This window comes from Physeter macrocephalus, chromosome 16, assembly GCF_002837175.3.
Source record: "Physeter macrocephalus isolate SW-GA chromosome 16, ASM283717v5, whole genome shotgun sequence".
Taxonomy (NCBI): domain Eukaryota; kingdom Metazoa; phylum Chordata; class Mammalia; order Artiodactyla; family Physeteridae; genus Physeter; species Physeter macrocephalus.
In genome coordinates this window covers 64,128,966-64,142,366 of record NC_041229.1, presented here as the reverse complement: position 1 = coordinate 64,142,366, position 13,401 = coordinate 64,128,966, and the positions used below count along the sequence as shown (strand labels likewise).

The following is a 13,401-nucleotide window of genomic DNA, read 5'->3' as shown; positions in this document are numbered from 1 at the left end:
AAATTTTGCTTTGCTGTGACTTTTTTTCCGCTTCTAATTTCCTGCATTGTCTGCTTTGTTAATGAACTTTTATTTTTTCTTATTCAGCAGTAAAAGTGTTTAAGGTCATGAATTTTCTTGTGAATACAACTTTGGCTGCATTCCATAAGTAATGCAGTCAACTTTTCTTAACTTCATGTTGAGGTATAATACACATACAGAAAAGCAAACATATCAAAATATGTACACTTTGGTGAATATTCACAAATTCAACACTCAGATTAAGATATAGAACATTACAGCTACATAGTTTACAGGGTCCAATGAGAAATGAAAATGCAATGTTCCAGTTTTATTAAGAACTTAAAGATGGTGACAGCAGAGCATTAAACCACCAGTGGGGCCTTTCTAAGTTGAGGGCCCTATGGACATGCCCATGAAGCTAGCGCTTCAATTTCCCTCTGGGCTTTCTTCTCACCCCCAGCTCCCCTCCCTACCAAGAGTATCTACTGTCCTGACTTCAAATAATGAGAGTAGTTTGGCCCGCACTCTTAGGTCCAGCTTCCTTTGCTGAACATTATATTTATGAGGATCATTCATACTTTTACATGCAGTTGAAGATCATACATTCTCATTGCTGTGTACTTAAAACTAGTCTATAATTTAGTTTTGGTCTGTCACTGATTGAACAGTTGTTTAGGAAAACTTGAAAAATTTTCCTAGTGATTGAGTGCATTAGACTGATTAAGTTCTAACTTCCTAGTCTCAGAGGTGGAGCTAGAAACAGGCTCTTCTTCCTCTGAATGAGCAAGTCCTTAGTCAAAGCACATACAGTATGAATAAGGAACAGTCAGCTTCGGAATAAAAAGCTCCTCCTCATCTTCTTCTGATGCCCAATGAGGAAGAAAGAGGAAGAAAGCTAGCCAAAGAGGGTAGTTAAAGGCAACAGTTTTTTAAAACTTCTCCAGAGTGGTAGCAGATGCAACCCTTGGGAACAAGGTCAGAGCCTGCTTGTTAGACTGGGATACAAGGGCAGGGCAGCAAAGGGCATTTATCCCAGCGGTTGCTGTCTAAGAACATGGGGTAGGAGCTTCAGCACCCTGTTGCATCCAATCATGGTTGACACTGGGGCCCTGGACTGGGCTCTGCCTTTGGGTGAGCAAATGACTTTTCCTGTGGGGATGGAGGAAGGTGACCCTGTAGACCTTTCCCTGAGACTGTGCAGTGTGATGCAGGATGCCAAACACTGCCAACAACCTGCCCATGGATTAATTAGGAGTGGGCTAAGGAGTGTTGAATATTGGTAGGAATAAGTGACTAGGACTTGGGACTCTTAGGCCTGGCAGAGATTTGCCCTGTAAGTGCATGTGTGAGCATATTTAGTCCTCAGCACCTTCTAGTCACAAGGATTGCAGCTGGCATCTCAGAACTGAATCTCAGATGCCCTCAGAAGTATTTCTTTGGTCAACACTGGTTATAAAGCCAAAAGTGGTTGCCAGGTTGAGCCAAGACAAAACTAGTCTCCAAGGTCTGGTGTGGGCATTTCCTCCTAATGTCAAACTCTGTGACCTGAGAAGGCAGTCAGGGTCCTTCTCTTCCTATCACTAACCCTGTTTTCTCCTGGCATGAAATGACTTCCTTCAAGATTAAGGACTGCCCTCGCCCAGGCACAGCCAGTTGATTTGTTCCAGAAGGAGGTGGTGAAGCAGTGTGTAGCTGTCGATTGCTCCCTGAACCTACTTAGCGCCTCCTGCTGGTGGCTGACCCCAAGGCTTGCCATAGCCTTTCATCCTTAACTAATTGCTTTCTTTTTGACTTTGATATACCCACAAAATTTCACCAGCTTCACAATAGTGGAGATCACCTTTGCAGAATAAAATGGTCCACTTTTCTGTTGTTCCTGATTTTCCGTTTAAAAGAACATTAAGTAATTTCAGAATGTTAGAAAAGCTCTAATGCAGTGGGGAAACCGCTTGGCTGATCAGTTTCGTCTGGGTAAAAGGTCTGGTGAGTGTAAGAGCTGCTCCCAACTGGGACCTATTGCCCTCCCAGGGTCCTCATCAGCGCAAAAGTCCTGTCACTGGCTTGTAGCAAAAGCTCCCTATTTAAAAAGATAAGGCAACTCCCTTGCGGCAGCAGAGATTTTACCTCTTTCCTTTTTCCTTAGAAATCGCAGAATTTATCTGGAGGGCTCTGCAACTCAGATTAGAGCTGTTTTCCACATCCTTTCTTAGGCAGATGGGCTTTTGGACAGATTAGTGAAGGTGCTCTGTCTTCTGGAGAGCTTTTTTGGATGCCTCCTGTGTGTCCAGGGAAACTCTGCAGAAGGGAAACAAACTGGGAGAAATTTGGGATCGACATTAGAGCAAGAATCCTATTTTCTGTCATTTGAATGCAGAAGAGTGAAAAGAAAAAGCTTTTGCCAGCTGATTTTCATTTTACCTATTCATGCAATTATCCTGATTCTTGAGCATTCTTTATTCTCAGCATGACTTGCTTTCTGTCTTTCAATTTTAGCCGTGCTCTGGAAGCAAAATGAAATTCCTGTATGGAGAATTGAGGACTCTGTACCTCTCAAGCCAGGTAAGTTTAGAGCTGGAGGGAACAGCTAGAGGTGAGGTTCTGCTTTGCAGGACCTCCAGGAGTTATGGGGAAGTAGAAGTTCCCAGTTACCCTAAGGGAGCCCATAAAAGCGTATGATATATTCCCCAAACACGAGTCACACCTCTTGTGTGACAGCAAAAAGAGAATTGAAGAGCTTTCCTCAGCAGGGCAGGCTACATAATCTGTGGGGCTTAGTACAAAAAGACAATATGGGGACTCTTGGTCAAAAAGCAGGAGAAAAGGGCTGTTAAAGGTATACATAAAGCCAGACATAAATAGCATAGATTCCACTTCTGTGAAGTACCTAGAGTAGTCAAAGTCATAGAAAGTAGAATGGTGGTTGCCCAGGGCTGGAGGGGGCGGGGAGAGGGAGTTTTTGTTTAATGGGTACAATTTCAGTTTAGGAAGATGAAAAAGTTCTGGAGATGGATGGTGGTGATGTTTGCACAACAATGTGAATATACTTAATGACACTGAACTGCACACTCAAAAACAGTTAAAATGGTAAATTTTATGTTATGTATATTTTAGCCTGCCCCCCCATACACATAAAGAAATACATAGCTTTTTCTTCTTTTGCAGACTCTCTCGACTTGTCATGATGTTTTTTATTTGCTATTTAATGTCCTAAGTAAAGAAAAATTAAAGACAAATTTTAGCATGAATTTTACCCCTCATCTTTATATTATGCAATGCCAGTTTTAGATGAAAATGTCAAGAGTATTTAAGTTGTATTTGGAATCAGTGAAATTACACAATTTGAATTTTGTGGCTTATTCCAGGAGGGTACCTTGAGCTGGCTAGAAGAGAAAAACAGAGCCAGCCTCAGGAAAAGTGGAAGGAAGAAGTGAGGATCCCCCTGGCGCAGAGCCAGGAGAAAGAACCCTCTAGGGCATAGGACCCCATGGGTGCCTGAGGCGGGTGGTCTCTTCGGCCTGACAGCTGCCAGCTTCCCCTTCCCACAGGCCTGCCACCTCAGCCCACAGCAAACAGGCTACTCCCAGGTATCCTCAAAACTCAGAGCTGGGACGCACTCAGTACAAGGATGGGCAAGAGCTTGCCCCTGTCAAGACTCCGCTAATGTCAGCCGCCCACCAGGAGCACTGTGGTGCCGCCAGGCTGGGGTGATGATGGCTTCCACCATGCCCCACTCCACAGCATGCATGCCCCCAGCACCCACCTTCCTGCACTGGCACCAGGCCCCTGCCAGACAGGGGAGTGGCAGTGAGAACCCATCCACGGAGGCCGCAGGGGTGGGAATGTGTGTAAGTTCAGGCTCCAAACCCCAAGTGCCTGCTCCACTGCTCCACGAGACTTCCCTTAACCCAAAGTTAAAGATAAAATGATTAAGAATTTCAAGACTGCAACCACAGTGCATTAAATCCCAAGTGCAGGGTCCTCAACGGTACTGGTCACATGTCCCATTCCTCAGGCCCAAGAAAAGAGCATGTTTGGCTAGGGTATTCTTTGAAAGACCCCCTCATCCCTAAAGGAAACCTAAGTGTAGAAGTGCTCAGTGGAGGGGCTGAAGCAGCCTTTCCCTTTCCTTTGCCTCCTTGATAACAGACTCCATCTGTGCCCCTTTCCTTTCAGCTCCCCACTCCCCGCTCACTGTTGGTCAACTGGTCTACAACTAATCCGTGCCAGGAAATGTAAATTCCTTGGGATGAGACATGTAATCCAGCCCGTTTCAGTGCTGACTGCATGGCTTCCCGAGTTACTTAGTCCCAGGGCTGCCACACAGAAAGGCGGCACGTAAGACTGTCCAAGGTTAGTTTGCCCCTAATGGCCTGGGGGTGAAGTGGGGGGCCCACAGAGCAGTGTGGCCCTCTGGAGAGCTGCCACCTGTAGAGGATTAAGGAAGCCAAATCCTTCTCTTTATTTCCTAAATTCTTATGAGTGCGGACTGTAGCCAATGTACTTTCTCTTTGTAGTGGCCTCAATTTGTGTCTGGGATAGAGTGGAGGTGTTTTTCTCAGACTGAAATGTTTGCCTTGAGCATCGCCTGGATCATATTGCAGAGTTATGCTTCAACGAGCTCCATCTGCTAGAATGTACTCTGGGGGAATTCCCTGGCAGTCCAGTGGTTTAGGACTCGGGGCTTTCTCTGCCGTGGCCCCAAGTTCAATCCCTGGTCGGGGAACTAAGATCCTGCAAGACGTGGAGAGGCCATAAAAAAAAAAAAAAATAGTGTACTCTGCTTTCATCAAGGGTCTTGGGGGACTCTACAACTTCACAGGGCTCCTTTCTGCACCCTGCACTAAGAAAGCCCACACCAGCTTTACTAATAACTCTCAGTACATCAGCTGGAGTCTTCCCTTGGGGCAACATGCCACCTTCCTATGCTCCTGAGGTCCCTTCACAGGAAGGCAGATAGGGGACATACCAGCAGCACCCCTCTGCCCTTTTCTCTGGTGCCAGTAGGAAGGCATTTTCTTTTGAGCTGAGGTATAATCAGGCCCACCAGCCGCGTCCAGCTCTGCACTGCCCAATCCAGCTGGCAAAGGAGCTGGGGCGAGGGAGAAACACCCTGGAACCTGAACGAAGGCAGGTGGAAGGCAAAGCCTAAGGAGGCTGAGCTTGGGTTTTGGTTCTGGGAAGCACAGCAGACCCAGCTGGGCCCAGCTGAGGAGCTCCCTGTCAGCAGCCAGACCTGGGACCAGGAGGCGGGAGAACAACCCCATGAGTCTGAGATTCTGTTCTTCCTCTATCCCCCCATGCTGGCCTCTTTCTGAGCCTCAGCTGGGAGTTACGTGTGTGTTTAAATGTCTCTTGTCAAGAATGGAGACTGAGACTGTGGGTGACTGAGACCTTTTCTAATGTTATCTATCTATGAAGAGCTTTGAAGGGAAAGCAGCCAATCCCCCCGCCCAACCCTGAAGGGTTTCCCATTTCAAATGACTAAATCATGACCCTTTTTAGCAAGACTTCAAAGAACCTGATCAAAGATAACATTTATATTAAATAAAACAGCACAACATTTTTTCCTTTTTACTGTAAGGCTTGAAATGAAAAACAGCCACGTTTCAGCTCCCTGGCAAACAAAGCATGGTGAACAACAGCAAAGAAGTGATTGTTGCAGGACAACCCTCACACACCCTCCCCTCCCCTTTTTTTGGACCTTGGTAGACCCTACGCTGATTTTCCAACATTAGAGGTGGTTTTTCAGGTGCTCAGGTCATTGGGCAATCGAGATCACCAAAGCTCATCTTGATAATCTCTGCCACAGGTTATCATCTGCGAAGGCAGTTGTGGTGTGGTGAAAAAACATCCTGGACTTGGGAGTCAGAAAGTCTGGGTTCTTAAGTCTTTGCCCTGCCTCACCACAGCTGTAAGGCCTGGGTAGACACTTAACCTCTTTGGACCTTCAGCTTCCTTATGTACAAACAGGAGTAGTAAATCCCACATATCTCACAAAACTGTTATGAGTAGATAAAAATGTATGGAAAAGTACTTATTTTGTGCTTGATACACAATATACTCTCAATATATGTGTTGTATTTTATTATGTTCATGATATTTTCTACAACACTTCCCCCCAACTCCATACCAATTTAATGAAACAAATATAAAGGTAACATTTAAAAAATTGCTGTATTCAAAATTAATAATAAACTTTAGGGTAAATAAGCTTTAAAACAAAAGTACATAAGCAAAAATAAATAATTTACACCAACCCACTAACCTAATTTTCAGAGTAAAGCCATTTCCAATTACAGCACTATTATCCCGGGCTCCAGCCTGTGGTCAAACTTTGATAGTTCATTATTTTAAAAAAAACAGTAACAAGAAACTGAACGCTAAGGAAAATCTTTAACAAAACCAAAGTACTGGATTTAACTTTTTAATTTTAAATAACCAAACTTTGTAATTTTATACATAATCCAATGTAATGCTAATACAATTAGCACTTCAGCTTGAAGAGCTGGTATTTAACAGGGATGGAAAACTATAATGAATAGTCTTCAAACCGTGAGATACAAATAAAAATGGACAAGTATACAGTAGAACAAAAACTGCAGACACTCTACTAGCTGAGGGAAATATGTGAAGGCTTTACATCCTTTATTATCCATGATGGCTTTTGGAATTATGATTGTTTGATGTATAAAACCTTTGACATTTTAGATACAGCCTTTAATTTTTCACAGTAAGTTAAAAATCCATCATAAGACTCCATAAGACTTCACTGGTCTTGCATGTAGACTCTAGGATTTTGCAATCTGATAAAAGAGTAACATAAAAATTTACTGTATTGCCCTAATTTCATACTTCCTTGTACACAATAAATCAGTTTGGGAAATCTTTTCCAAGGGTTATATACACAAAAGTGTCAAGAATAAAATGTTCTCCACTCTTGCATAAAAATGTGTACAGTGTTTCAGGAATGGAAAATTTCTAATTTTCCTGGGCCCGGGCTTCATGGATCTCTGCTGCCTGAAGATGAAAGGCTCCTCTTGCTTTATTGCTCCATTGTTCTGAGGATTAATCATCCAACCCTGGCGTTTCTCCTTGTTGGATCCTGGATGCTATTCTGATGGCTTCTTCCAGAGATGGCTGTTCTCCAAGCTGAAACAGGAACATACACAAAACCACAGTCAAGATGCCAAAGAAATATAACATACCAGAGGTAAAATTTCTCTCGTTAACTCTGACACCTGGGCTTGTTAAGGTACTACCGCTGATCCACAAAACATAAAAACAAATTCCTGCTGGGGATGCAGTTTCTTTATTTAGGATTTTGATAAACCTTCACATATGCAAGGAACAAAAAGATGCTCATCTTTTCCAGTGGAGATAGAGAGCTTCCTGAGCCTTTAGCTTTTATGCCCATAAACTAAATTAAAACCAATAGCTGGCAATTTCCTGAGTATGTTCTAACCCTTTTCCAAGTAAATACATTAAAAAAAAATCTTCCCAAGGAAAGGTAATCTACACCTAGCATTCTAGATTCTCTGCCTGAATGCAGTGACTTCCCAGAGAATGTGTTCTTCACAGTCTTCTGACATTCCCCACCATAAAATACAGCTGTGCAGTGATTCTCAGAGGACTAACTTGGGGTCTATGTTTACAGGAGGTTCATTTCCAAAAAATAACTCTTAAGTGCTTTATAGAATCCTGCCTAATTAGACTTTTATTCTGAGAGTAAAGATGGCTGGCCAGGTACACACAGGTATATATATATACCAGGAGCTTTATTTTTCTTGTTATAAATTCCCCTAGAATATACAAGGATGGTAGAAAACAAAGTTTTAGTCTCTTTGAGTCTACTTCAAACACAGCAATTTCCTTAATGTGGCTAAGTAATACAGATGATTCTGTACCCTGCCTCTGTGAAGGTTACGCATAAAGCAGAGTGTACAAGGTTGAGAGCTGAGCAGCACTGCTGTCAATGGAGGACAGTTGCCATTGTACCCACCTGAACTGCAATCTGGGTGCCGTTGGATGTTGCCACTAAGGTCAAAGGTCTGGTTTCTGTGGTTACTAAGTGATGGCTATGCTGTTGGTGCCCCATTTCTGATGATGCAGTATGGAATGCTGCCAAGTCCTGAGCCACAATTGCAACCTTAAAAAATACACAGAAAAATTAAAACTATGATTTAAATAGGTTAAAATCCATTTAACACAAGGGACGGTCTTCAAATTCAAAAGGAAAAACCTCCCTTCTGACCATACACTTGTAGAAGCCTAAAGCTGGAAAAGACCTTACATATTGTCTATTCTGGACTCTTTATTTTTGGCTGTGCCACGCAGCTTGTGGGATTTTAGTTCCCCGACTGGGGATTGAACTCAGGCCCTTGGCAGTGAGAAGCAGCAGTCCTAACCACTGGACCACCAGGGAATTCCCATGGACTCCTCTTTTTTATTTGAGCAAGTTGAGGCTCAGACAGAAGGGACGCATCTAAGGTTCTGAAGTGAGCCAATGGCAAAACAGGGTAGAGGACACTGAAAAAGTGGATTCGCTATGTCAGGCTCCATTAACCAGGAGAGACATGACTGTGCCTAGATTCTATTATCCCTAAGCAGCTGCCTGGGAAGTTACACACGTGGACTAATTCACACCTCAAATGTCTATTTATTCCCGAGTTTGGATCATTGGTAGATATACTATTTTCTCCTGTTTATCTGTTGCATTTAAAATTAGATTTCCATAAAAAATTAAAAAATAAAATAATAAAAAACAATTAAAATTTTTAAAAATAAAAAATAAGACAAAAGAATAAAAAATAAAAATAAAATTAGATTTCCATTGGGAATTCCCTGGCGGTCCAGTGGTTAGGACTCAGTGCTTTCACTGCCAAGGGCCCAGGTTCGATCCCTGGTCAGGGAACTAAGATCCCAGCAAGCTGCATGGTGCTGCCAAAAAAAAACAACAACAAAAAGATTTCCATTAACTAGGAAAACAAAGTACCAGTACCATTACTGACAAAATAGCAACTATCTTTTTTTTTGGGGGGGCGGCCTCACCATGGCCTGAGGGATCTTAGTTCTGACCAGGGATCGAACCCATGACCCCTGCAGTGGAAGCGCAGAGTCCTAACCACTGGACTGCCAGGGAATTCCAAGCAACACATCTTGTTATACTCACTTCCTCTTTTAGATTCCATGGAATCTTTCCATCTTGTTCCTGAAGCATCTGGTCAAAGTGGTTAAAAGTGCTTTTGTGGCTCTTAAACCACAAATATAGCTTTTGCTATGTGGATAATGAAGAAAATGGCATCAATTACTTCTGTTATATGATATTTAAGAATTTTGTCCAGCCAAACTCAGAGAAAGAATAAGTTAAAAACTGAAACTACTATTTTGCTTGGCCATTAATCCATTAAAAATGCTAGATTTTAGAGCTAATAGATATTTAGCTTGGATCAATTCCAGTAATGTTCGATAGTCCAGCAACAGATTTCAGTATGGCAGTGGGGGAGTAACTTATATTGGACTAACCCTTCCTGCAGATAACAATCATAAAGTGTGGAAAAAAATATGAAAAAGCAACCATTTGAAGGCAGTGGTGAATGATGAAAAGCAGGCAGGAAATGGAGGGGATTCTCAAAACAAGGGAACCACACTGGGTCACATCTATGTTTAAATAGCTTTTCCACTGAGGGCACTCACCAGTCTGAGCAGCACAGGGCAACTTAAGCTATCAGATACTGGAGTCTATGGCTGCCAGAATGGCTATGTATTGAGAGGGATATCCTAGAAAGGAGAAAACCAGAGGGAGGGGGGCTCCCAAACCTGTGTATAAACTCCCCTCAATTCTTTAAGACCTCAGAACTGCAAACGTGTTGGGGAGGTTCCAATAAATCTGGTAGAAAGCAGCAGCTAGAAGGCTGAAAAGCTGAGAAGAGATTTCAGCGATACCACAGGACAGACAGGATTTAGAATTTCAATCCCACCAAGTTAGAGGGGTTTGGAAAATACCTCAGGCTTTCCATTGAAACCCTAAGAGCCACACCTCAGGAGTAAAGATTGTATTCCAGAACTTCACCCTGAGACTAAATGGCAAAACTAAAACAGAACTACTTTAATAAAGTATAAAACCCAGCCTCTACAAGTAACTTAACTAACTGACAAAGCAAAATCAACATTCTTCAGAGAAAGATAACAAAATTAAGAATCTCTATAATGTATCATCCATAATGTCCAGAATACAATTAAAAAATTACAACACATAAGAACAGGAAAATGTAACCCAGAGTCAAGAGAAAATGAAGTCAGTAGAAACGGACCATGAGATGACCAAAACGTTAGAATTAGCAAACAGGGACTTTAACACAGTTATTATAAATATGTTAAAAGGCTTATGGAATGCACACGAAGAGGAAATCTCAGTAAATAAATGAAAACTATTAAAAAAAAGTAAATTCTACAATCAAAAATGAGAATATCTAAAGTTATCTGAATGGGCCTAACAGAAGATGATGATGTCAAAAGAAAAGGTCAGTGAACTCTAAGATCAATAGGAATTATCCATCTGAAGAACCAAGAAAAAAGATAAAAAAAAAAAAAAGAATGGCTCCCCAGCAACTTGTGGGACAATACCAAGTTAATATACATATAATTAGAGACCCAGAAGGAAAAGAGAAACAGAATGAGGCAGAATAAAAACTTTTGATGAAATTATGGCCAGACTTTTCCTAAATCTGGTAAAAAACAAATACCTCCCCAAAATTATTATATAATGTTTTATAATATTATATATATTGTCTTATAATTATATATAAGAAACCTAGTAGATAAATACAAAGAAGATCACACCATAATCACATTGCTAAAAAAATCTAGAAAATAGCCAGAGGAAAACTGATATATTATATACAGGGGAACAATGATATGAAGATGGCTGATTTCTCATCAGAAACAATGAAGGACAGAGACAATTTAAAGTGCTGAAAGAAAAAAATTAACTGCCAACCAAAAATTCCATATCTAGCAAAAATATCCTTCAAAACAAAAATGTTTCAAAAAGAAGGGTGAAATAAATATATTTTCAAATAAACAAAAACAGAATTTGTCACTGTAGATCTGCACTACAAATAATGCTGAAGCATATCCTTCAGGCCAAAGGGATGATTCCATATGGAAACTCAAATCTACAGAAAGGAATAAAAGGCACTGGAAATGATAAATTAGTGGGTAAGTATAAAATATTATGTTTCCTGTCACCCTATAACTTACTTAAAAGATTAACTGTTTAATGCTAAAATATAACGTTGCATTGCTGGGGTTATAACATGTAAATGTAAAATATATCACAGCAGCACAAAGAGTAGGGGCATGAATGAAAATATACTGTTGCAAGGTTCTTAGATTTTATGTAAAGTAGTACAGTGTTAAGTCTAAGTAGACGTCAATACCTTAAGGATGCACATTTTAATCCCTGGAGCAACCACAAAAAAGTAACACAGAAGGGTATAATTAGTTAGTTATTTGAGGAATTAAAATGAAATATGTATGCACCTAATAACAGAGATTTAAAATACTGGAAGTAAAAAAACCCCTAACAACTAAAAGGGAGAAATACAAATCCACAATCACAGTTGGAGATATTAATTCCTTTTTCTTAGTAACTAGTAGAACAAATATAGAAATGATTAATAAGGTTATAGAATATTTGAACAACACTATCAACCACCTTAACCTAATGTGTAGTATGCTACACCCAACAAGTGCAGAACACACATTCTTTTCAAATACATATGGAATACAATGGGAAATCAATGAAAGACACATGGAAAACAAGTCGCAAATTTCAAAATAATGAATCTTACAGAATATGTTCTCTGACCGTAACAGATTTAAATTAAAAATCAAGAACAACACGTATCTTGGACTTCCCTGGTGGCACAGTGGTTAGGAATCCGCCTGCCAAAGCAGGGGACACGGGTTTGAGCCCTGATCCGGGAAGATCCCACGTGCTGTGGTGCAACTAAGCCCGCTAGCCACAACTACGAAGCCTGTGTGCCACAACTACTGAAGCCTGCTTGCCACAACTGCTGAAGCCTGCGTGCCTAGAGCCTGTGCTCTGCAACAAGAGAAGCCACCACAATGAGAAGCCCGTGCACCCCAAGGAAGAGTAGCCCCCGCTCGCCACAACTAAAGAGCCTGTGTACAGCAACAAAGACCCAATGCAGCCAAAAATAAATAATAAAATAAATTTATTTTAAAAAAACCCAACACATTTCCTTATTAAAAAAAAAAAAAAAGAACAACAGATATCTAGAGAAGTACCAGATATTAAGAAATTAAGCAACCTACATGCAAATTAAAACCACAATGATATATCATTTCACATCCACTAGAATGGCTAAAATTTTTTAAAGTAACAACACAAAATGTTGATGCTGTGAAACAAACAGAAGTCTTATACATTGCTAGTGGGAGTGTATGATGGTCAAACCACTTTGGAGGACTGTTTGGCACTTTCATATAGAGTTAAATATACCTCTACCCCATGGCCCAGCAAGTCCACTAACAGGTATTTATCTAAGAGAATGAGACCATATGTCTACAAATATACTTGTACTAGAATTTTCACCACCACCTTATTCACAATAATCAAAGATTGGAAGCATCCCAAATGTTCAAAGGGAGAATGAGAAGCCACCACAATGAGAAGCCCGTGCACCCCAAGGAAGAGTAGCCCCCGCTCGCCACAACTAAAGAGCCTGTGTACAGCAACAAAGACCCAATGCAGCCAAAAATAAATAATAAAATAAATTTATTTTAAAAAAACCCAACACATTTCCTTATTAAAAAAAAAAAAAAAGAACAACAGATATCTAGAGAAGTACCAGATATTAAGAAATTAAGCAACCTACATGCAAATTAAAACCACAATGATATATCATTTCACATCCACTAGAATGGCTAAAATTTTTTAAAGTAACAACACAAAATGTTGATGCTGTGAAACAAACAGAAGTCTTATACATTGCTAGTGGGAGTGTATGATGGTCAAACCACTTTGGAGGACTGTTTGGCACTTTCATATAGAGTTAAATATACCTCTACCCCATGGCCCAGCAAGTCCACTAACAGGTATTTATCTAAGAGAATGAGACCATATGTCTACAAATATACTTGTACTAGAATTTTCACCACCACCTTATTCACAATAATCAAAGATTGGAAGCATCCCAAATGTTCAAAGGGAGAATCTATCAACAAATTGTGATATATTCCTACCACAGAATACTGCTCAGCAATAAAAAACAATGAAATGATGTTATAAACAAGAACATGAAAAAATCTCCAAAATATTATGTTAAAAGAAAAAACCCCAAAACAGAAGAGTTCATACTCTGGCTCCACTAT

The 13,401-nt window shown here is 40.7% G+C and overlaps 1 protein-coding gene across 1 annotated transcript in view; it reads right to left on the bottom strand.

The window, feature by feature from the left end:
- Window positions 1-6,396: 6,396 nt before the first annotated feature.
- ZNF143 (zinc finger protein 143) overlaps window positions 6,397-13,401 on the bottom strand; it is a 59,488-nt gene continuing 52,483 nt past the window's right edge. Inside the window, exons 15-16 of the mRNA XM_028501216.2 lie at window positions 8,003-8,149; window positions 6,397-7,152 (exon numbers count right to left, since the gene is read on the bottom strand). Of these exons, the coding sequence (XP_028357017.1) occupies window positions 7,069-7,152; window positions 8,003-8,149 (231 nt within the window). The 3' untranslated portion in view covers window positions 6,397-7,068. The remainder of the gene's footprint in view (window positions 7,153-8,002; window positions 8,150-13,401) is intronic.